The sequence below is a fragment of the Sceloporus undulatus genome, chromosome 2 (genome assembly GCF_019175285.1).
Source record: "Sceloporus undulatus isolate JIND9_A2432 ecotype Alabama chromosome 2, SceUnd_v1.1, whole genome shotgun sequence".
Taxonomy (NCBI): domain Eukaryota; kingdom Metazoa; phylum Chordata; class Lepidosauria; order Squamata; family Phrynosomatidae; genus Sceloporus; species Sceloporus undulatus.
The window spans coordinates 202477327-202500956 of NC_056523.1; the positions used below are offsets into that span (position 1 = coordinate 202477327).

The following is a 23630-nucleotide window of genomic DNA, read 5'->3' on the forward strand; positions in this document are numbered from 1 at the left end:
AGCACAATTATTTCACAGGAGCTCATAACTCCAAAAGGAACCTCCTTTCATTTCAGCATGCTTTCTCTTCACATAATAAAACTTCATTCAATTTACAGCTGGTACCTCAGTGATTTTGTCACCAATGCATTCATGCCAGTAATCAAATCCCAGAATAGTTGTGTTTAATGGATATGCTTTCTGTGAAATGCTAAAAGAATCAGTGGGAGCACAGAATGTAAATGTGAAAACATTATGGAAAAAGTGGTGGCACCCCTGTGAATCCCAGAGAAATTCCACTCGCATTAAGACAGCTTCTTGTTTAACTTGACGCATCCAGCAGTTCTTAACCAATTAGAAGTTTCACAGCCATTCTTAACATAGCTCCAGGAGGCCACAACACGTTCCATTTCCTGTTTCATGCTTTGTAAACAGTATTAAAAGTATTACTTGTTTCCACAGAGTTGATTTAGTAACATCACAGCATGAAAATGTTTGGCAAACTTTTGGACAGACTCTCTAGTTCAAAACTGATGAGTAGGCCTCACCATCTAAATTCTGGGGCCTGTCTCTAGAGCTCTTTCGTTGAGGATTATGAACAGCCCTCCACAAACTGCAAATCCATACGATGTTGCCATGGAAGTTAAAGTTAAAGAATGCCACTTGAATTATGTAGTGTGGAATGGCTCCTGATGTTGATATGGCCACATGTCCTTTCTTACAGAGGAGTCTGTTGAGAGGACAGAGTGAGTGGGTACACTAGTTACTTGGTTTCAGTTTTTCCTACTATGGATAATAATGATAACTTTAGTAAAATTTTCTAAATTTGGATTTGTCACATAAATTAGTATAAGTTTGCTTGATGTAGGTGTTTATTGCATTTTAAATAATGTGACATATCCCCAATGGGATACAGTTGCATTTGGCATTAAACGTGGGTATTATCGCATGTAAAATCACCACTTTTGCCACTGGGGAGCTGCAACCCGGTTCCCAGCCATGCTGAGCCAGTTGCTTTGCAAAAACAGAAATCTCATATTTTTGCAAAGTGGCCAGCTAAGCATGGCTGGGACTTGGGTTGCAGTTGCCTGGTGGCAGCAGTGGCAATTTTACATGCAACAATACTCATGTTTAACTCAAAATGTGACTGTATCCCACTGGGGATAAATTGCATTATTTAGAATTTAGAAACTCAGTAGTTTGGTGCCTTTTTAGTCCTTTCTTTTGGTAACACATTTTCTCTATTTTTGGCATCCTAGTGTCATGTTTAAAACCACCCCCCCATGCACATCTCCACAAAAACCAGGGGCTATGTGGTGCATAGACAATGTTTTATATTATCTGTGAGAGTAGCACACAGCACTCCAATTAGCAATAAAAACTATCCTAGCAATGGTTGGTCCACATCATTCCCCAATAGTGTTAGAAAGTTTATTGCTTTAGTCTATGAAACATAGCAGGTAATTCCCAAGTAGAGAAAGGACCTTCTGGACTCAGCTTCAGTACTATGAATGCTTATGGCCAGAGGGTACTATTCCAGTTACAAGATCAGCAGGACTTGGGTTCCATCTGGTCCTTTGCAGATACCAAGTCCAGTCTGGAATCTGGATTCTCACTAAGAAACTCATCAATCAAGCAGACAGTTATGTTCCTAATCTGTCTTTCTCTGTATACCTAATTGCCTGCTTCCCAACTCACTTCCAAAATGGAAAACTTAGCTGTGGCACTTACTGTCTTGAGTTGTAGTGTCTGGACATATCCAAGACCCAGCTTGGGATACTATTTCAAAGGCTGTGGAGATTATCGCACTGCGTTCTGAGAACGTTCCATCTCATCACGTGATGATAACGTTCCTGGAACGGATTTTACCGCATTAGAAATCAAAACGTGATCAGAACGGGATCAGAACGGCAGTTTACCGCACTGGGATTCCTTTTTCTTGAAACCGTTCTGAGAACGGTTTGCTATAGCGCATGCGTATTAGATCTTGTGGGCGGTTTACCAATGACGTCGCCACTCTGTGGTTGTTTTGACCCGGAAGTCGTCCGATGACTTCCTTGTGGGGTGTAAAGATGGCGTCGGAGAAAGCATTTTTTGATCTTGTGAGCATGGTAGAGAAAGAAGAAGAGCGAAGAAGGAGAAGAATGAGTCGCATTGCCAAATCGCTTGTCCTCATTTCGCGCCGGAGGGCTGCTTTGAGTAAGATTGCAGTTATGGCTGCCAGCGGCAATCTAGATATATCCAGTTGTCTGGCATGGATGGCGACCTGGCCTCGCATCCCACGTTGGTGGCAACAACCCCGGGAGCGGACCAACTGGTGGAGTGACGAAGTCCTCCAGCGATGGGATAACGACATGTGGGTTTCTAACTTCCGCATGTCTAAAGAAACCCTTTTTGATCTGGCTAACATCTTAAGACCAGAGCTGGAGCGTGGGGAGTCTAGATTCCGGAGTCCTATCCCGGTGGAGAAGAGAGTGGCCCTAACTATTTGGTGGCTCTCAAGCCCTCTGATGTATAGGAAGGCGGCTTCCCGTTTTGAGGTTGGAATATCCACAGCTGCAGAAATTGCCATCGAGGTGTGCCTTGCTATGGAGAAGCTGCTGCTGAGGAAAACTATCCAGCTTGGAAACTACCACACGGTGTGTATCAATATTACTTTTAAACCTAAGACTTCTGGGTGCAAATGCATTAATTCATATCTACAGATATATAGATTTTGTTTATGTAATACCATAAAGATATGTTTACATCCTGCCTTTTTCTTGTGTGGGAAAAAAAGAAAGGCTTTCAATCACCTTTGCAATTATTGGGGTGGGTTAATGGTCCTGGGCTTGGGGCATGGATTTCAAAGGTGTATCTCTGCTGCTGGCCTCTCTCTTATCCAGATGTGCTGGGGGGGTGGTCCTAGGCTTGCAGCATGCACTTTGGAGGTGCATCTCTGCTGCTGGCCTCTCTCTTATCCAGCTGTGCTGTTGTGGTTTGCAAATCTGGAAAAATGTATCTTGATATGTTTGTAAGAGTTGATATGTGAACAAGTAACATCTGGATTCCCCTTCAGTGTGTTCTAGGTATATAAAACATAATAATTTCTATTGTCCTTGTTATGCTTTTGTCTCTGTGATCCCAGTTTCATATACCAATAACAATAATAATAATAATAATGATAATAATAATGCATTATCTGATATGAAATATATTTTCCCCCCTTTTTCTGATATCCCAAATTTATTATACCTTTGCCTTTTTTCAGATTATGGATGGATTTCAGAGATTTGGATTCCCACACTGCATAGGAGCTATTGATGGCACTCATATCTCTGTTTGCCCACCGCTGGGACGCAGAGAGGAATACATCAACCGCAAGCAGGGATTTTCAATTGTTCTGCAAGCAACTACAGACCACAGTGGAAGGCTAATCGACATAGAAGTAGGGAAGTGTGGGAGGTCGCACGATAGCCACATCTTTAAAAATTCCGCTATCTGTGAAGTGATGGATGAAGGCTGTTTTGTGCCCGGAAATCCCACCCTGCATGTCCACGATGTAGCCATTCCACCACTGATTATAGGGGATGGTGCCTACCCAATCAGGAAATGGCTAATGACACCATATCGTGGAGAATTAACACCTGACAAACTTGCTTATAACACTGCCCATTGTAAGGCAAGGTGCGTGGTGGAGAGATGTTTTGCGCGATTAAAATCTAGGTGGGGTTGTCTTTCTGGTAGACTAACTGTGAAAGAGGAAAATTTTATCTCTGTGGTTACAGCATGTGCCATCCTGCACAATATTTGTGAGACAAGGGGAGAAGTCCTTGATCCCGATGTTGAACCACCTGCGAAAATTGTCCTCCCTGCTTTCGCAAATAACACCAGAGGACACTCTACCGATCACAAAAAAGAGGGTCAAGCTGTAAGATCTGCAGTAACTAGCATTATTTTGGGTCGGTAACACCAGAAACTGACATTATTTGATGTTTTGTTACATCACCTCGGTTAGGCCAACAGCATTGATCTGTTCAAAAAGTTTTTTCTTGGTTTACCTTTGTATCAATCTATTAATGTTGAAATACATGCGTTTGACAAGGTGTCTTGTACAACATGTGAATAACTTTACAAGACGGCAATGTTGAATCACGGTACTTTAGAATCTTTTTTCTTTTACCTTTTTTTTTCCAATCGGGTTCTGCTACTGGTGTATATATTATTGTGGGTTATAAATACCAGACTGTTATAGATTAGTGTCATTGTTTACCCAAATTTTGGAAATCTATTTTGTAGTGTTAAACAATTGCTATATTGATGTTTCAAATATCATTTTTGGGAATATAGGAAAACAATGGTGTAACAATGGATTGTATATATTACATTTCTAATAATACATCATGGTCCCTACCATTGCAATGTTAGACTGTGAAGACCTTAAGGATAATACCAAACTTTAAAATCAAAAGGAAGGCTGTTCTAGAAACCATTGCTGTATAATATTGCTATTGCTGTGGAAATGTTTAAGTATATTAAGGATGGCAGACCAATTGCAGATAACAAAGCTGTATTTTGTCAACATTATAACTTCACATTTTTAAACACGAATAAATATCTTTTCTATTTACAAAAAAAAACGTCTGGTGACTTCTTTTCCATTATGTAAGGAAAGCAGGCATTGATATGAACTGTACAGTATATACATTATGTGAGAACATATCCATATGCACATGGTGACATACAAACGCTTTCCTTAACAGGGAAAGTAAATTTTAATGTGGTTCAAGGAGAAATGGTTAAAGTCCCTCTTTATCGGGCACATAACAGGGTAAACATAGAATTCAGAAACATTTGTGAGGTTTCCAAACAGAACCTTTTCCCTATAAATATTTTCCCTTATGGGGAAAATATTTTTTTTCTTGATTATCCTCCCAGTACGAGAACTGCATGGTTTATTTTGTTTTTGTTGAGGTGCAACCGCGCATTGCAAGGAAGATGTTCCAGCATTGCTCACACATTGCACGGTTCCAATGCAGCCTTCATTCTGAGGGGGATCAGTGACTTCCACAACATTCTGAACATCCCTGTTGATGTTCTCTACTGTGTTGTCATCATCTAGAATGTTACTAGTAGGAGTGACAGGACAACCATCAGGAGCATAAGCAGGAGGAAGTTCATCAAAGAGTTCAGGGGAAATGTTCCCTTGAAATTGCCCACCAACATACGATGTGGATGGTTGCTCCTGAAAATCTGTACATACAGCTGGGCCTGGTGTTGAGGGAGGAATATCACCCGGAGATGCCCTGAATGATGTGTGCATAGTTCCTTGGGCGACAGAAACATGTTGTCCCGTTGGAAGTGAACATTCATGATCTACTTTCCTCCGGTACAGTTCAGTCATGGTCTCCATGTACTGCAACATTCTCTGTCTGTCCTGTGCACTTCTCCTAACATCTTCCTTCATAATATTTACAAGTTCCATTTCTGTCCTCCTACAGTCTTTCATGCTGTCGTGAACAATGTCCATGAACCGTTCCTGTGTTCTCCGGGTAAGCTGGGCCTCTCGACTAGCACTCTGCATTATAGTGCGCGCAATATGTTCTCCTCTTCTGGCGCGACGATTCCTGTTCCTGTTTGATCGCAGTCTTGTTCCAGGAGACAGCAATACATTGGGTTGTTCCTGTTCCTCATCGGGATCGTTACGTACTGAAATTAAAAAATTTGAGAAAATAGATTAAGCCCACAGTAAGGAAATGTATTTCTTATGTTAGCATCATGTTATGGGTTTTAGACAAGGAATTTTCTTAGAGAAGCAGATACTACCTACCATCGGTTCCACCGCTGGTACCATCTGCACGTCTTTCCAAGTGTCCCAATTGTTCTCCAGTCGCACCTTCAAAGTGTACCATGAAACACAAACGTTATTTATTTTGAACACTTATACAGGTTCACTATATTTATTACCACAACATAGATCCAGAAATTGGCATAAATTTATATACTACTACCTGCTATTTGCGTAGGTCCACTTTCCAAAATGGTGAAAGGAATATTAATGATTGTGTCATCGAGACAAGTGTCATCAGAATCTGAAAAATTCAAGGGTAAAAAAAAGAGTAAAGCATTTGTTATTTTAAAAAAATAATAATGTTCTCACGCACATAGCAGAAATGATCGGGCATTACAGATGGGCTACTTGCCTTCATCACTGTCTTGTCTGGTAGTTGTTTCCTGGGTGCCTCCATCGCCTGTGTTAGCCATGGAGGTGGATGCGGTTTCCTCAGTCACATTTGTGGTTTCACCCTCCCTTTCAAAATCAAGACTTCGGGATAACCTATGAGGGGTGATGCTAACATCCCCATGAAAGATTTCCTCTAGTTCCCTGTAAAAGGGACATGTAATAGGGTTGCTTCCACTTCTCTGATTATGTTTCACAACCTTTCTATACTCAAATCTCATTTTTTTGGATTTGCTTCTGCATTCCTCTGCAGATCTGACATGGTTTTTCTTTGCCATTTCATCAGCTACATCCTTAAAAATATCCAAATTTCTATAATTCTTTTTTAATTTGTTCTGCAATTTTTGTTCTTTCCATATTTCTAATAAGGCCAAAACTTCATTGGCACTCCACACCCTCCCCCTTGCTTGTGTGGAGGCACCACTTTCGGTCACTGCATGGCTATCCATGGCTTTCCTAATGACAGCAAATATAAAATAATGCTGTCTGCAATCTAATTATAGAGGTTGTGAATCAAACGTCTGCGGTATCACTTAGCTGCTGCTGCTGGCTCTCTCCACTCCCAAACTCCCTGCACTGCAGTAAAAGCACTAGGGGGCGCAAGTCTATATTTTCGCGCCAAGAATCCCTGCACAGTGATGACGTAGCAAATCCATCTTCCCGCTGGACCTTTGCAGAGTGGCCGAAGTTCTTGGGAAGCAGTGATGGCGCGTAGGAAGGGTTCCACGTGGGCAAATAAGGAGATAGAACTGCTCCTTAGAAGTGTTAGGGGGAGCGGAAAATTAAAGATGCTCATGAGGTCCCGTTCTATGCCCATTCTTCCTGTGCATAGAGAGGTAGCAGCGCATTTAAAAATGCATGGCTACAACCGCACCGTCGAAGAGGTATTCATGAAGTTCAAAAAAACGCGTGATACCTTTTTGGACACTGTGATTAATTTAGGGCCATCACCCCCCAAAGAAAAACAACCACCCTTTTTCCACCTGATGAAAGAGCTGTGGCTTATGGCTGGGAACAATGGCTCCCAGGAAAAAAATCCATCGGGTAAGTTTGTAGCTTTACAAGTAAAGGCTCATTGTTGCATGGTATGCCATGGAATTTTCCCAGTGTTGTAGCCATAAGGAACAGTTGCTAAAGACAGTAACTATAGCAATATCATGTTATGCTATTTCCCTTATAAGTTTGCAAAAGAAAACAACACTAAAATGGAATACCATCCCAGAGGTCGCCATACCTTTCCAACATAGGAAGGGATAGATGGGTGTAGATATGGAGGATAAATATATTAGACAACAGCATTGCCACTCTGTATTCTTATTTATGCTATCTGCAAAAAGATGGAGAAATTTTAATGTCCTACATTTTTAGTTGTATTCTCGACCTACAGTTTTCCTAGAGTATTCTTACTATGATCAATGCACAATTTCAGATTTAGTTATCTCTTTACTTTTTTTATATGCATCAAAATGCAGATGTTACTGATGAACCTTCTGGAACTGGAATCCAATCGGGACCACCAGGAATCCTTGAAGCAAGTGACATCATGCCAGAAACCCAAACTCTGGCAGAACTTCAACAATCAGGTGAATTTAAATAAATATGCATTGTCTATTTCAAAAAAGAGTGGTGATCATATAAGGATTAAGGTTTCCATTAATAACATATATCTATATACGAAATACCTTAATATAACGAAAACGTAACTTACAAGACAGTAAATAACAAGAAATATACGAACATATTGTCTTAAACAGAGAATACATTGCAATAAACTGTCTTATTAAAAGCTGTTCATATATTTCTTTTTTTTGTACAGTGCAATCTTCCTTGAAGACTCAGCTGAACATTAATAGGAAAATTGTGAGAGTCCTTCAGAAAATGGATAGAAGAGTAAAGAAATTAGAAAACATTATTAAAGTGCAGCTGGAAAACACATCCACCACTTAATTTTATACATAAATGTTATTGTTTCTATAATGTTAATATTTTTTTATTAAACCTTTTGTTGAATTGCATCCAAATTTGGATACGGTAAAAGAATATTGTTCCAAGGGAACCAGAGTTATTTTTACCAATTTTTATTCCCCAATTTCTGGGTAATCTTTTGTTTGTTATGACGTTTTGAGAAGATTGTTTTGTTTTATTACGTTGCAGTGTAATAAATGCTATTTATATTTAATAACTCGCATCTGTTGCCATGCTTAACAGTAGTGTCCTGTACTTCTATATAAAAATACCTGTTCAGACTGGCAGATTGATAATTTCTTGAATATCATGCCACAAAGTACAGGAAATACACACTGCCAAGAGCATGAAAGGTATATAGTTTCATAAAGATAGAGTTAACAGAACAACATTTTTCCATATTGCTAATTCGCTTAGCTCTGAAAAGCTATCATTCCAAACATTCAAGGTAGAAGGTGGTATGACATATTACCAGTAGGCCCCTGTAAAGGTAGCCCACATCATACTGCTTCTGTTTCACAGCCTTTACATGTACTTTGTGACCAAGAAGTGTTTTCATGCAAACAATCAAAAATGAATGGTGAGTGGCCATACATGTTATTCTATTCATGCAAGTAGAAATGTTCTACAAAATAAAAAATTATCCCAATTAAAAACAATGGAAATACATTGCTGTGTACACTGTAAGCACTTGGCAAATAAAGCTTCACAGTTATAAAAATAATAATAATAATATCCAGGCAGAGAGTGTTGATATACATGGTTGCTTGATGATCCATCAGCAATGGTAAGTTTTGAGTGGCAAACTGTGCAGTACTCTAAACAAATAGTAAAATTAGTTAAATTCAGATTATGAAATAATATCTGTAATACATTACAGATTACTGATGAAAAAGAACATAATTCCTGAAATCCAGAAATGATCCGTTTTTTAACATGCTGGAGGGAGAACAGTTCTTTCAAAATAATTGTACCAGCCAGCAATGAAAACCATGGTCAACTTAACACATAAACCCACTTCCTCAGATGTAATTTTGGCTTAGGTAACACTCTTCTTTAGGCTGCTCATGCTTTTCAAAGAACAAGATCTTTTTGCATATTAGCCAGCATGCTGCCAATCCCCAGCACACCCTCCATGGATGTCTATACTGTAGTGTGGGAAACTCCGCCTTGCATGCATTTCTACATGGCCCCCTCCCTTTCTCTCAAAATGGCAGAGACCTTCAGGGGACACTGGGGAGGGAAGGGGTTTTTTTTCTATTTCTTTTCTTTCACCAGAATGTGAGGCGGGGAAGTTCCCCGCCCCTTTTTGTGCAGGCCGAAATATACTGTCATCCTTGTAGGTCACACAGTATGAGAACAGAGTCATGACCAGCGGTCTTCTGACAGCCAGTAGAGCATCTCATGAGAGGCTTTACTGGTGCTCCAGAATACTGTCCGCTGAAAGGAACTCCTTTCCTGTCTGTGTGTCACCTACAAGGATAACAACATACAGCGGCATGTCGAGCTCCCATCACAGGAGCCACGACTGAGCAATTTGGCATCAAGAGCACCCTAGACCCCACACATTTCCACTGTCTTTCGTGTCATGGCGAGAATCGCCATTCCTTGCTCTATGACATCTCTTTCTATGGTCGATCCTATACCGTTTGTCCTGGTGCCAGCAACCCGCTCCTTTTGCTGTTATGAGCTCGTTTTGTCCAAAATTTAAAGCTAATTTGCATATATTTCCCAGCATTCCAGCACCCCTCATCCATTATGGCCTCCATGGCTTCAGTACCCAAAACCCGGCCATCCAATAGTCTCCTTGTCCCCGTACATGTGACCCCGAACAACCAATCCCCAGTCTAAATTCGCCCCTAAATGCCTCCCTTTCCTCTGTCAATCATCTGCAGGGGGAGGAGAAGCCCCAAAGCTGAGATGGAAAAAGCCCCATCTGTCATAAGCACGCAGGGAGCCCAGACCGAAATCCTCTGAGCCCAAAAGAGGTTTTAAAAAGACAAAAAACACGTAAACCTTCAGGTCTCCCCCCCGCTCAGAAAATTTCCCCCCTTTTCCTTGTGCAGCCCTCGGGGTCACTGCATCCGCGGACCCCAGATGTCCTTTAAACACCAGCCCCCTGATATCATGGTGTATTGTGCCAACACACAACAGAGATGGGTCACTTACACAACTCCAGAGATAAATATGTCTAGACACATTGCAATATGCTGGCGACATAAGTCACTCTGTGACAATTCCGGAGACACTTGTATCCTCTGCTTTTGCGACTCGGTAACAGTTTGCAAACATGCAACCTGTGATACTTACTGCTATGCATTATGTCATTTAATGTCTCCATTTCTGCTTTTTTCTGCCCGTGCACAGAAAAAAAAACCTCACACACGTGTGTGTGTGTATGCAGAGAATAGGATAAAATCCTTTTCTCTAAGACGGGGGCACGTCATACATGGGAGAGCAAATAAAAAATTAGTACGCTCTAGGACTTTGGAGGACTAAAAGAGAAGGGCATTCTTTCAGCCAATCAGGAGACGGAGGAAGGACGGAACGGATTTGGGAACGGATAAGAATACCGCACACACTTCTCTTGGAACGTTTTCATCACGTTTCAGCTCTCTGGGAACACATTCAGAACACATTCAAATCCGTTCTCTCCTGGAACACATTTGGAACACATTTAAGCGTTCTGAGAACCCGATTGGAACACATACGTGCGGTATACTCAAATGCGTTCCGTTCTCATCACGTGATCAGAACGTTCTCAGAACCCAGTGCGATAATCTCCATTGTGTGATGATCTTTGGAGCAAGTTGTTTCTGCAATCTTCTAGTTCTCTAGATGTAAATGCCACTGAAAACAATAAGACATGCTTCTAAGTAGACATATACAAGATTACACTGTTAGAGGATGAACCCAGCTTGGGAAACCCTTGGCTCTTTAGGTGCTTTTCCACAACTACCCTCTACCCAACACAACATGGCCAGTGATAAAAGATTATGGGAACTGTAGTGTTAAACATCTGGATCACTAAAACTTTACTACACCTGGGGTAATGATATGTCTATATTGTTTATTTTCTCTCTCTGAAATTAGACAGGACACCCTTGAGGCACTATGCTAGCATTAAAATAGTTGCACAAGCTTTCTCAGAGTTTGAGTTAGTGCCATCACTAGTATGGAAAATGAGTATCAAAATGTGCACACACAGTCTTCTCTCTTACTTGTGATCTGGGTGGGTGGGTGGGAAGATAATAGACCACTGCACAATGGATGAGCTCAAGCCCATGGAACCCGTTGCAAAATAGATCGTGCAACTGGAAATCCATCATTAACTATGCTGACTTACTTTTACGCTACACTAAAAATGTATGGGATTTTGTGTTATGTTTGTGTTACTGTAATGAAGAGAAATTAAGCACAACACTACTTTTTTTAAAAAAAAGAAGGAAGAGAAGCAACACCCACAGCATAAAATGGTAGGAGACAGTTACAGTAAAGATAATGTTCTTGCTGTCATATACCAGATTTTCCAATCTCCTTTCCCACAAAAATCTGATCACTAAGGGGAACTTAGGGGCTATGCAGACTGCCCCTAAGGGGTGGCCTGCAGCTGCCTTCAGGTCTGCTGGATAGGAGCCACGGTAACCACATGCCAAAGTTCCAATCTGGCCTTTCTAGGGTGCAAAAAGGGGCCACAAAAGTGGATTCTTTTTGCACCTTGGAAAGGGCGCAATAGCTGTGGCACTATGGCTTGAAGATGCTCCTTTGGCACTGCATCATGTGGATGCAGTGCCACAGGAGCACCGTCATGTCACATGCTGTGCGGACACGACGCCCCGACTTTGCCCCCAGACCGGCCTTAATGGTTTGTCTGCACAGGGCCTTAGTTTCTTTATTAGTGAGAAAAAATATTTAAATAAAGCCTTTCCTCCCCAAAAAGAGCAAGGTTAGTGCAATTTCAACATTGCAGATGCTAGCCAGTAGGAGTCATTTACCTTGTACATTCACCTGTAAGGTTTTTGTTGGGGGGGGGGGGGGAAGGGATGGTAGAGAAGTTATTTTCCAACTGTTTGATGTAATAATTTATATCCCAGGAAACTTTAGTTTGTCTCTTTATTGAACATAATTTCTTTGTCTATTTTTTTTTTAACTTCACAGCTCCTCTGACCAGAAGCAGGAATAGCAGTCACTGCAATTGTATCAGTAATGGCAGACAACTATTGACTTTCAAATAGGCTTTTTCTTGGGGGTGGTGGTGGAGGGTTCTGTTACAACAGCAACTAAGCCCATCTTACCTAGTAAGGCTTCTAATTCCCCATGAGATTTCATTGTTCATGACAGGTAACAGTTTGGTAGACTAATGCAAACTGGTTTCACACAGAGGGGAGAGTGTCATTCAACTTTCTCAAGAAACCTGTTACATGCAGGCCCATTCCAATTTAATTGTCAACTCCTTTGCTCCATAGGAAATTTTCTATGATGTGAAAATTGCCTCAGGATGTGGCTCATAACTCATGAACCATTACCTTTGTTATTCCTTCTTCACATGGCAATTGATAGAAACCATATACCTTAAGAACATTGTTTGCAGAGGTTGTTATGTCATGGCCAATGTACAAACAAAGCAAAATAGACACACACACACACACACACACACACACCCCAATCTTTTGCTAAAACCATTTAAAATGGCAGTGTTTAGAGCTATCATAATCAAAACCACAATATCAGTCCAAAGGAATAACGAGGGGCAGGGGAAACTAAAAGGTGGCGTATAAGATTGAATTTGTGTTTAAAAATTGCCCACCACTGTATATCATGAGCTTCAAGATCAAAGAATTTTTGACCCCTGGGGCACATGTGGTAGCCCTTGGCCTGATCTCTGCTAATGATCCATTTGCAGTTCTGCAAGAACAATCAACCAGCCGTTGCATGGAGAGGAAAAGGAAGAAAGAGAAAAGCAAGGCAAAGAATGTGAAAAGCATAGATTCCAACTGTCCCAACTTGACAGGGACAGTCCTGATTAATCCTCTGTTGTCCCAATAATTCAGATGCTTTCACAATGTCCCAGTTTGTCTCTAATCCTCCCACTTCACTCTTTGACTTCAGCTTATTTCAGTTGCCGCAAACTGACTTAAAAGTGCAAAAGTTGATTGTAATCAGCAATGGGGTGAAGGGAGCTGGAGCAAAAGGAAACTGTGGCAGCTTCTCCTAGCTTATGTGCTCTTCCTCAGTAATAACTCTTACCATCCTGAACATACTTTGATGTTTCTTGGCCACACACATCCCAACTTTTTTTCTGGGAATTGTTGGAAAAGGGGTAGACTCCCTTCACCTTGCCCAGTCTAATAATCTCCCCTGACTCATGACACAGTTCAGAAAAAGTTATTTTTCTGGTTTGGCCAAAACTCCCATAGTAACCCAGGAAGCTGGGATGATTAAACTTTGACGCATGTGCTATTACTCTCCACAAATAGTTTACTCCCCCATGGCAACATGGCCTTTGACGTAAAAGAAGTGGATCACCCCTGTTTGAGAGGCTTGACCCTTTCCGCCCCCTCCAGTTTTTGAAGTCTCAATCAGGGAACAAGAACCAGATTTGTAGTATTCCTGTTGGCTGCCATCCATGTCTCCTGGCCCAAATTCACTTAGGTCAATCACATCTTCCAAAGACAACTTGGCTCCTGCTCCTATAAGACTCACTTCACCAGCCCTTGCCTGCAATGCTATGGCACGTTAAGGTGACATCACAACCAGAGATATACTTCTTCAGAGTACGGCATTTTGGCAGGTACAGCTGATTCATGGAGGGTGAGAAAAGCTATACTGGCGGTGAGATTTGTTCTCCCACACAGTTGTCAAAAAGAAAGAAGCCCTTATTCTCCTTTGCACCCAAATGCCTCAGCAATATCTCTGAACTTCAATTCTTTTTTTTACCCCAAGTAAGTCTACAGAGGGTTTTTTAAATTTTATTTAGAGTGGGTGGATTTATAACTATTTGACTCCTGAGAGCATTGTGAAAAGGATATGGGGTGGGGGAACTGGAAGGAGAGGCAGGCCACATGCATTTCAGAAATGAAAATCTTCAAACCAGTGCCACCTGGCACACCCTGCAAAATCAGACAGGCCTCTGTGAGTCACATTCACATCAGCAGATGTGTTGAGCATCCTGTGGGGGTTTGAGGTCTCATCTGGCACTGGAATCACACCAGTCTTCACACTATGCATTTTGCACACAAATGCCTCAAATAAAAGGACGGGGAGCTACCCCCCCTCCTCGACACGTTGTAAAGGCAGCTTTCATATTTTGTGGGATAAACTTTGACAAAGCCCTCAGAGGCAGTCTCCCTGCCATGCAACAAAGCTCTTTTTGCTTTCCTTGTTTCTTTGCACAGCACAGCTGATGCTTGGCTTCTCCTGTTTCATCACTTGCTTGATACAATGGCAGGGATGACACACCAACTGTGGCAGCATACAAAGGGAGATAGTTTCTCCCTCCTGCCTCACATCCTCCTATTCTAAATACACAGCTGGCAGTTTTTAAAGCTCAGTCACATTTCATTCAGCTTTCTCCTGGAGTGGGGTTCTAACAGAGTGAAGCCATTCTGCAAATTATGGTTAAACTATCTGATGAAAATAGGAATATCTTCTGAGAGGAGCTGGATTTCCCAAGGTTATGGAAATGGCTTAAATAGCTTTAAAACACAGCAGGAACCACTAAATCCAAGGGAATGTTCTAGTAGTAACAATACAACTAGTTAGCATGTTGTAGAGGTTTGAGAGTTGGACTGTGACTCTAGGAGACCAGGTTCAAATCCCCACTCAGTCATGAAAACCCATTGGGTGACCTTGGGTGAGTCTTCACTACCTAAGAGAAAAGCAATGACAATCCTCCTCTGAATAAATTTTGTCAAGAAATCTCTATGATAAGGTTGCTGTAAGTTGGAATTGACTTGAAAGTACATAACAACAAAATGGTAGTCATACTTTCAGAATCCATAGGCATGGTTTTGTCATGTTGGCATGATGATATAATGATATTAGTGGATGAAGATATGAAGATATTAGTGGTGATATGGTGATTTAACACTGTATAGTATGTTGGCTATTGAGAAGGGGATATCAATTATGATAACTCCAAGCCTGGGAAACAAACAGGAGGGGAGATGGCCAGCAGCGGAAAGGAGTTGTAGTTTTATGACTCCAATCTTCCTGCCATGGATCTGAGCTGCAAAACAGGGATGATCTTCTTCCTGAAGGAAGACGAAATGCTAACACAGGAGGGGAAGGGGGGAAACATGAAGAGCCATTTGATTTGGATCAGGGTTGGAAAAGGGGGCTGTAGGATGGGAATGTATTTGTGAGGTTCGAGGGGGAACTTTTTCAGTTCTGGCACTGAACCTGGCACGGGGAAGTTTCTGTCTTGATATCCAGAATAAATCTCTGATACAATGGCATGGATGACACACAAAGTGTGGCAGCATACAAAGGGAGATAGTTTCTCCCTCCTGCTTCACTACAGTGCTGTCTTGGTTATTGGGAACTGGATCCTCCAATGCTGACACATACAACAACTACTACAACTTAGTCCCATCACAGAAACACATGGAGTAAGCAGTTCATCCATATTTCATCATGGTCATTTTGTCATTCTTTGCAGTTCTCAATATTCTCTCCTCCCCCACATGAAAATACAGGAAAAGGTCTCATTCTACGACACAACAAATAACAAGAATGAAAACAGATCATACAGAAATGATCTTTCTAAACTATTTACACTCAATATTTTGTTTTTTAAAAAGTAATGTGGCTAACGCACTATGTGATGCATAATTAGTAAGCAGGTAAAATTCATTATTATTATTATATTTAAATAATACTTTAACCTTTTATATTAGTTAAAATTCAAGTCTGGGTACCTATGCAATGCCAGCTTGTATTGTACTGGTAAAACTCCAGTTCACCTTCCACACCTCCTCTCTGATGGCAAGTGAGAAACATTATTAAAGCCTTGCCATTTTCCAAGGCAATGCTGATCAGACATCAACATCTTCCATTTGTAACCCTCATTTGTTTTCCCATTCTTTAGTAAGTTACAACAAAATATTTTTCTCCAGGACCAAAGGACCAAATTTCACATGGTTACTGATATTTCCCTGCAACATGATGAGATTGAATTGGGCCTACTGCTGAGTGTTGTGGACCCCCCCCCCCCCAAGCAATGGTCATGCTGTTTTGGGTTAACCAAAGTATGGCTCTCAAAGGGGGCAGGCTCTAGGACATGTAACATGTAGCATGCAACAATAAGGGATACAATGAGGAACAAAAGGGAGACTTGAGGCCCTAAATTCTCTTCTCATTCCATTCTTTCCCCTCTTTCTAGCATCCATGTTTGGAAACTTGCCAGTCTACTGCAAATATCTTACTCTTCTGGAATTTGTAACCCATTATTTTGTTTTGACTGTGCCAACGGAAGCCATTGCATTCATTAAATGGAGAGCAATCCACAATACCGCAACACAAGGTCAGCATTAACAGCCAAACACAAATAAATTATCTATAGAAAGTATTATTTTTGCTCATTTTTGAAATGTAGCTCTTCATTATCCCAAGTTTTATACTAGTGAAATGCATAGAACATAACTAGCCCATTTTGGAAAAATGGGGAAAACCTCTCTCTTCTACTACTAATGTGTGTTTCAATTATAATTGCTATAATGTTCTCAGCCACAAGTACTAATTTTTGGCTAATGCTTGCCCTTGATCCATTAGATGCTCCATTTTTCAGACTGTAGTAAGGGTGCTAACAGACAAGTGAAGTGTTCTGTAATTGTGCTGCAAGAACATAGGATTAGATTGCTTGGCAGAGAATATTCAACAGCATGCTCAACTACCTATTAGGCAAACATCGACACTGGAGCATAAAAGCACTAATTAGAAGGACTGTTCCACTGACACCATAGTTACTCTCATAGTCTTTTTAGAAAGTGAACCAAAGTTAGGAAGGTACAGAAGAAGAATTCATTCTACGTCTTGACTCTGCATTTGTTCCATTTAGCACCTTGAAACCGTGGCTTTAACATTTGGGTGGCACAGATGGTCTTTAACCTTTTCCTTGCTTGAAGAAACAAACATCAATTTTCAATGTGGGACAAGGCATTTAATGGCAGAAGGATTCTCTGTGGCTAGGGTCCAAGGTTCCTGTGCACAACATAGTTCTTGCCCTTCCCAACGTGTACATTCTGATATAACTGGCTAGGTGTGCACATAACAATAAACCTGGGATCCTATGGAATTCTAGGATTTGCAGTTCAAGGATGGGCATTTAGAATTTAATGTCAGAGAGTTCCTCAGCTGCCTCACCAAACTATGAACCCCAGGATTCTATAGAGCATTATCAAGGCTAATAAAGTGGAACCATAACACTACAGATATACCTCAGTTATCAAAATGCATTAAAGTGGAACCACGGCACTACAGGTATACCTCAGTTAACAAAATTCAGTTGGACATCCAAATTATTAATATGTATATATATTCCCCTCCCCCCATTTTGGCTGTCATTCACTCTCATTTTTGGAGAGCAATGCTGAGTCCTTTTTGTGGCCATCATTGCTCCCTAATGATGGCCCTAAAGAAGGGGCAAAAAAATAATGGTAACTCCCTCAGGCACTGTGGGTGGTTTATCCTTGGATAGCTCCTGTGACAAGCTTCCACAGCAACCTGTCCACAATGTCTTGGTCTGAGGACCTCTCAGATCAAGGCATTTGGAGCAAGGCCTACCCTGGAGAGCAGTGATGGTGGAACCCTTCTTGGTCAGGGTAGTGGCAATGTGACTAGCTGTTCCTTTTGCTCTGTTGTATGAAACAGGTGTATCTCTTCACCTAATGAGGGACCACACTGATGTCCTATAGACTCGACTATGGACTATCACATGAGGCTATAAAAGTGGAATTGTAACAGGATAACAATGTATTTGGATGGTAGTTATCACATGATGCTGTGTCTGTCCTGCTGCTGCCTTGCATTCCATGTGGTGCACCCTTTCATTGATGGACAAAACCTATCAATAGACTCTCAATCTCATATGATAGGTCCCTCCTGCTGTAGTTCTGCTTCTCAGGCAGTCACGTGGATTGAATAGGTGTGATTCTGCTGCTCTTTCCCTCTTACCTCACAGTGATTGTGGGTGGTGAACACCTTTCTGAAGGTGGCTGCTGTGTGCACATTCACACAGCAGCTGGCTTTGTGAGGCAGCTGGTTTAGCAGTGATTGTGCAGGGATGCTGTGTGAATGTGCACACAGCAGCCCCATTCTTCAGGGGAGCAGAGCAGTGATTGTGGAGGCCAACATATTCACAAAGCCATTTGCTGTATGCATATTCACACAGCAGCCAGCTTTGGAAGGTAGTTGGCAGCCATGATTACTCATTCCTACCCTTCCTCTTAGAAATTAGCATTTAACAGTGTGGAAAACAGATCACATGGACATGAATTGTCAAAGTGCCATCATGGAAAAAAGTGTGATAAAAATTATGTCAAACTGGTATGCTTCCATTATTAAACTAGAGCAATTTGGTGGGGACAAGAGTCTGGTGTGCTAACATCCTATGTGAACTACTAAAAATCTCCACCCACCCTCCACTTACTCTTCTAAAATGCAAAGGGATCAACAGGTTTCCCTCTATAGACAAGCCAACATGGAAAGAGATTCCCTGTAAGCAGAAAGCCTGAAAACCATTGCCAAGTCAGCGATTGATAACAGTGCCTAATAACAGTTTTTCAATAACCATTTAATACTTACAAACACTGGCACATTGAAAATACCCCAGCCAAATGTCTGTGCAACACAGAAGACATAGTGAATTTTATGCCTTGATCACCCCCCTGTAGAAAATCCCATGATTCAGTTACTAGGGGGTTACATGGGTTGCTGATGATCCCAAGTGCATGCATTGAAGTAGCTGCTCTCATTTGTTCTACTGTTTAGCACCATCACTATGAGAACATCATTGTTTATTATGGCTCAAAGGCAGTAATCATTTTTCATAATGTGTGGATTTTTTTCACTCAATTACTCTCATGCTTTAGGCCGATGAGAATATATAATCATGCCACAATTACTTGTACCTCTACAGTTGATGCTGAGAGCGCAGCGGGTCAAAAAAATTTTAATTATAGTTTTGTACACTTTTATTTTGTATTTTTTAATGCACAAAGAAGCCAGCCTATTAACCAGCTATACTTCACTTCTCTTGAAATCTAGGTTGAAATAAAGTACTTCAGACATTTTTAGCACTATCACCAAGCTACAGAGAAGTTGGATTTACCACCAGGGGATAAGAGGATAAGAGAGATTCTAAGGGCTGAGTCAAACACAAAAAAGATGTGTGGATGATAAAAAGTGTAAGGCAACTGACACATGAGAGCAGCCACAACAATTGCCTCAAACCAACAAGTACAGATTCAACACCTACATCTCTAATGCTGTAAGATTTTAAGGAATGGGGAAAACTTCAGATATCTATGATCTAGTTTGCTCTGCAGAGAGCCAGCGTGTAGTGCTTTGAGCGCTGGACAATGACTCTGGAGACCAGGGTTTGATTCCCGCTCAGCCATGAAATCCACTGGGTGACCTTGGGCAAGTCACACTCTTTCAGCCTCTGAGGTTGGCAATGGCAAACCTTTGAACAAATCTTGCCAAGAAAACCCTATGGTCGGTTTGTCTTAGGGTTGCCATAAGCTGGAAATGACTTGATAGCACATAACACACACACAGAGGCGGGTTACAGACCGCCAAAAAGAGGCGGCCTGTACCCGCCCCTTTCCCCGCCGGATCGGGGCCTCAGTGGCCAGAGCGGCAGCCGCTGAGGCCCCAATCCACCGCTTTCCAGGCTGTGGGGAAGCGGCAAAAGGCCCCTTCCCCGAGGCCTGGAAAGGAGTGTCCTTGGGGCTTTAAGCCCCAAGGACACCCCGCGGAGGCGGGGAGGAGAAAGGGGCCTTTCTCCCTTGTGTCGCTGGGCGCAGACATCAAAAGGCTGTGCCCAGCGACGCAAGACCAGGAAGGAGCTCCATTTTGGAGCTCCTTCCTGCTCCAACGAAAGGGCGCATTAAGCGCCCTTGCACGGAGCGATGGCGTCACTTCCACGCCGCCTCATTTGGAGGCGGTGCATTCTTGACGCCATCTGGCGGCCCCCATGTAGATGGGGCACCGCCATCTTGTACATCCTCCGGACGTATTAGCCTTGGGGGTGTCAAGAAGTGATGCCCCTTTTTAAATTTAGGACATCCTGAGGACATCCCTTATGGCGGTGTGTAACCTGCCACAGTTTACTCTATACAAATTATCCTGAGATATGCCAACCAGATGATGATGATGATGATATTTATTTATATATCCTGCTTCTCCCAATGGATCAAGGCGGGTTACAAAGGGACAAAAAGAACAAAAAGAATGATAAAATACATATACCTTAAAAATTAAATCTACAGAATCCCCCACCCCAAGCCCCCTTCCCTACCTTAAAAACTTAATATAATAAAAGCAATGACAATATAAAATACAATTAGTTAAAATGGAGATATTAGAGGCGAGACATCTTTCTTGGGGTGGACTGGAACTATCAATACCAGTGGAAGGGGAGGCTAATCCTGGAAGGCCTGCCAGAAGAGATCCATCTTAAGAGCCTTTTTAAAGGCTTTGAGAGTGGTAATTTGACGGATCTCCTCTAGCAGGTTATTCCATAATCTAGGGGCAACAGATGAGAAGGCCCTCTGGGTTACCGCAGACATATTGGTCTTCCTAAACTGCAGCAAATTCTTCCCAGAGGACCTGAGTGTGCGAAGTGGGTTGTATGGAAGTAGGCACTCCCGCAAGTACTCTGGACCTAAGCCATGTAGGGCTTTAAAGGTTATAACGAACACTTTATACTGTGCCTGGAAACCAATTGGCAGCCAACAAAGGGATTTTAAAACTGGTGTTGTATGGTTGGCTCTGGATGTACTGGTGACCTGCCATATTTTGCACCAGCTGAAGTTCCAAACTTGGCATAAGGGCAGCTCCATGCAGAGTGCATTGCAGAAATCGAGAGGAGAGGTTACCAGTGCATGTACTACCGTGTGTGTGTGTGCATGCGTGCGTGTATATGTGTGTGGGTGTGTGTGTGTATAAATTAAATAACACTGAGACCAGGAATACGTTTTTGAGTAAGTCCACAATGACTACCCCAAGGTTGTTGTTTTTTTCCCATCAGGGAACGAAGAAACCATTTAGCTGATACCTCTTATTTCTAGACAGAGCTAATGTAATAAAGTACCAGGATGGATGGTGGCTTCCATGTCAGTAGCAGAATGAATGTATTCCAGGTTTTAATCTAAACATTAATGAAGCTGTCTAAAGGGCTGAATGCTATCCCCAAAATAGGTTTTTCAACTTGGATAACTTTCTTCAAGCTTTAAAAAACAAAATAAAACACAGAATGGATTCATCATTCCACTGGCATGAAAGCAACCAGTCACCATTCCTGAGTGAAAATTTTACAGCAAGGAAAGATCTTTCTGAGTCCTCCTGAATTATAACAAGTAAACACTTGTAAAAACCAGGGTGGAAGAGAGTAAGAAAGTATCCCTTTTTAATTCCTCTGCGCCAATACGCTCAACTAGGCAGATGGTGGAATGGCACCTTCGACAAGCGTTTATAAATTGGGCCAGTTTGGAGAAATGCTGACTGCAGCTCCAGAGATGCACCTAAGCAGCCCAGTCCAGGCTGTTGTGTGTCTGCTCTGGCCAGCTGAGGCTGCTGCGAAGAAAGCTTCAAAAGTCAGGGCAAATAAGACCACTGTGAAAAGCATGGAAAAATTAAAAAATGCACCCAAGGCTATGCACTGATGACAAAACTTAATTAGTTCCTTGTATCAAATAACCCATGGTCTGTTTCTGCTCATATTGGACAGTCTTGATCAGGGGTAGGCAACCCTTTTGAGCCAGGGGCCGGGTTGCTGTCCCTCAGACAACTGGGGGGCCGAAGCCCAAAAATAAATAATTAAATAATTTTTTAAAAAAACTTAAATAAATAAATAAACCGGGACAAATGTAGGACAAAATTTTCAAATGGAGGGCACTTTTTAAATAAAAAAAATGGAGGACACGCAAAAAAAATTTGCTGATTTAAAAAAATGTTAAGATAAATGCATGTTTGTGAGGTTTCTATAGACAATTGCCCCACCATGCCTCTCACGTGAGACGCCAAAGGCCCCAGCGGCAATCGGTGGCAGGATTGGGCTGGGGCCGGTCCCAAGGCCTCGCCGGGCCGCATTCGGCCCGCGGGCCGCAGGTTGCCTACCCCTGGTCTTGATCATGCTGAGTGACCTTTCAACTTCTTTACTGGAATGCTTTTGGAGGTCATGGGCTGAAATTCTGTTGATTTTCACTTTGTATAGCTGCCTTCACACTTCTCACACAAAATGTGGTGGGTGGGTGGGTGGGTGGGTTTTTAAAGAAAAGATAGACAACATAATAGTTCTATCATCTGTCTGCTACAAAATGTGTGCATATGTGTCTGCACATTTAGATAGCAAACTCCAAAACCATAAAGCTATGGGGTCACCGTCTTCTGTATAATCCACCCCATAAACTCAGGTCCCCTGGGGGACAACTGCTCAGAATTAGACTGGCAACTGTCACGCAGAGGACATTTTCATTGGTCAGCCCTAGTCTGTGGAATGACATGCCTGGAGAGATTTGACAGCTCAACATGCTGTCTGAATTTAAAACAGTATTAAAGACCTTTCTCTTCCATCAGGTCTACCCAGTCAATTTTAAACTACACATTTTAAATTGGTGTATTTTAATCTGTGATGGTAATTCTAATCCTATGTTTTAACCTATGTGTTTAATGGTTAGTATTTTAAGCTATGTTGTGCCCTTCCTTGAATCTTGGGGAGAGGCAAGGAAGAAATAATTTTTAAAAAATCATTATCATTACTATTGTTAATATATATATATATATATATATATATATATATATATATATATATATATATATATAAAAATTCTCCTTGTTGTTTTTCCATCAGCAGGTAAATACGTCTATGTTCCTGGTAGGTCTTTGCCATATGACCATTTGCTGTGCATGACCACTTATATATTGTACATTTTTGTGTGTGTGCATGAAAAATGTGTTTCAAAATTGTTTTGAACTGGGGTCTTAACTTAAATTTTGCTTAAATAGTTGATGCTGTTTTAAGGTTTAATTGTATTCAGTTTTTATAAAAAATAGTATTACTATGCACTTCTTGCTTCCCTGCCATATAACAGAATGTTTTAAAATGTACTCTCCTGGACTTTTTAAAGGAATTCTTTAAGGAATATCAAGTCATAATGTGTTAACCAACCATAATGATAAAGCAAGCTCTTCTATTTGCATCTTGGGAGAGACTTTCAAAATTCATTTTAATCTGTGGCATTTC

At 41.5% G+C, this 23630-nt stretch overlaps 3 protein-coding genes across 8 annotated transcripts in view; 1 reads left to right on the plus strand and 2 right to left on the minus strand.

The window, feature by feature from the left end:
* The window catches only part of LINGO2 (leucine rich repeat and Ig domain containing 2), a 774940-nt gene that overhangs the window by 42577 nt on the left and 708733 nt on the right, over window positions 1-23630 (minus strand). The window contains exon 1 of one of the 5 annotated variants that reach the window (XM_042449993.1): window positions 1711-1755. The exons of 3 other annotated variants lie outside the window; for them this stretch is intronic. The gene's annotated coding sequence lies outside the window, so the exon portion shown is untranslated. Of the gene's footprint in view, window positions 1-1710; window positions 1756-10948; window positions 11015-23630 lie in introns of those variants that run through there. One more of the 5 variants, XR_006101993.1, reaches the window with a different exon arrangement.
* On the plus strand, window positions 1832-3928 carry LOC121920530 (putative nuclease HARBI1). The gene is made up of 2 exons (XM_042447666.1): window positions 1832-2618; window positions 3230-3928. Exons 1-2 carry the CDS (start codon window positions 2028-2030, stop codon window positions 3926-3928), a joined length of 1290 nt encoding a protein of 429 aa, XP_042303600.1. The 5' UTR covers window positions 1832-2027.
* LOC121921641 lies at window positions 3425-7174 on the minus strand. Of its 2 annotated transcripts, none has more exons than XM_042449995.1 (4): window positions 6162-7174; window positions 5970-6050; window positions 5789-5854; window positions 3425-5667 (listed from the first exon to the last, which is right to left on the minus strand). In XM_042449995.1, the coding sequence occupies exons 1-4, from the start codon at window positions 6646-6648 to the stop codon at window positions 4715-4717; spliced, it is 1587 nt and encodes a 528-aa protein (XP_042305929.1). In that variant the 5' UTR covers window positions 6649-7174; the 3' UTR covers window positions 3425-4714. The 2 variants fall into 2 exon arrangements, with proteins under 2 accessions (XP_042305929.1, XP_042305928.1); XM_042449994.1 differs by having other exon boundaries at window positions 5967-6050.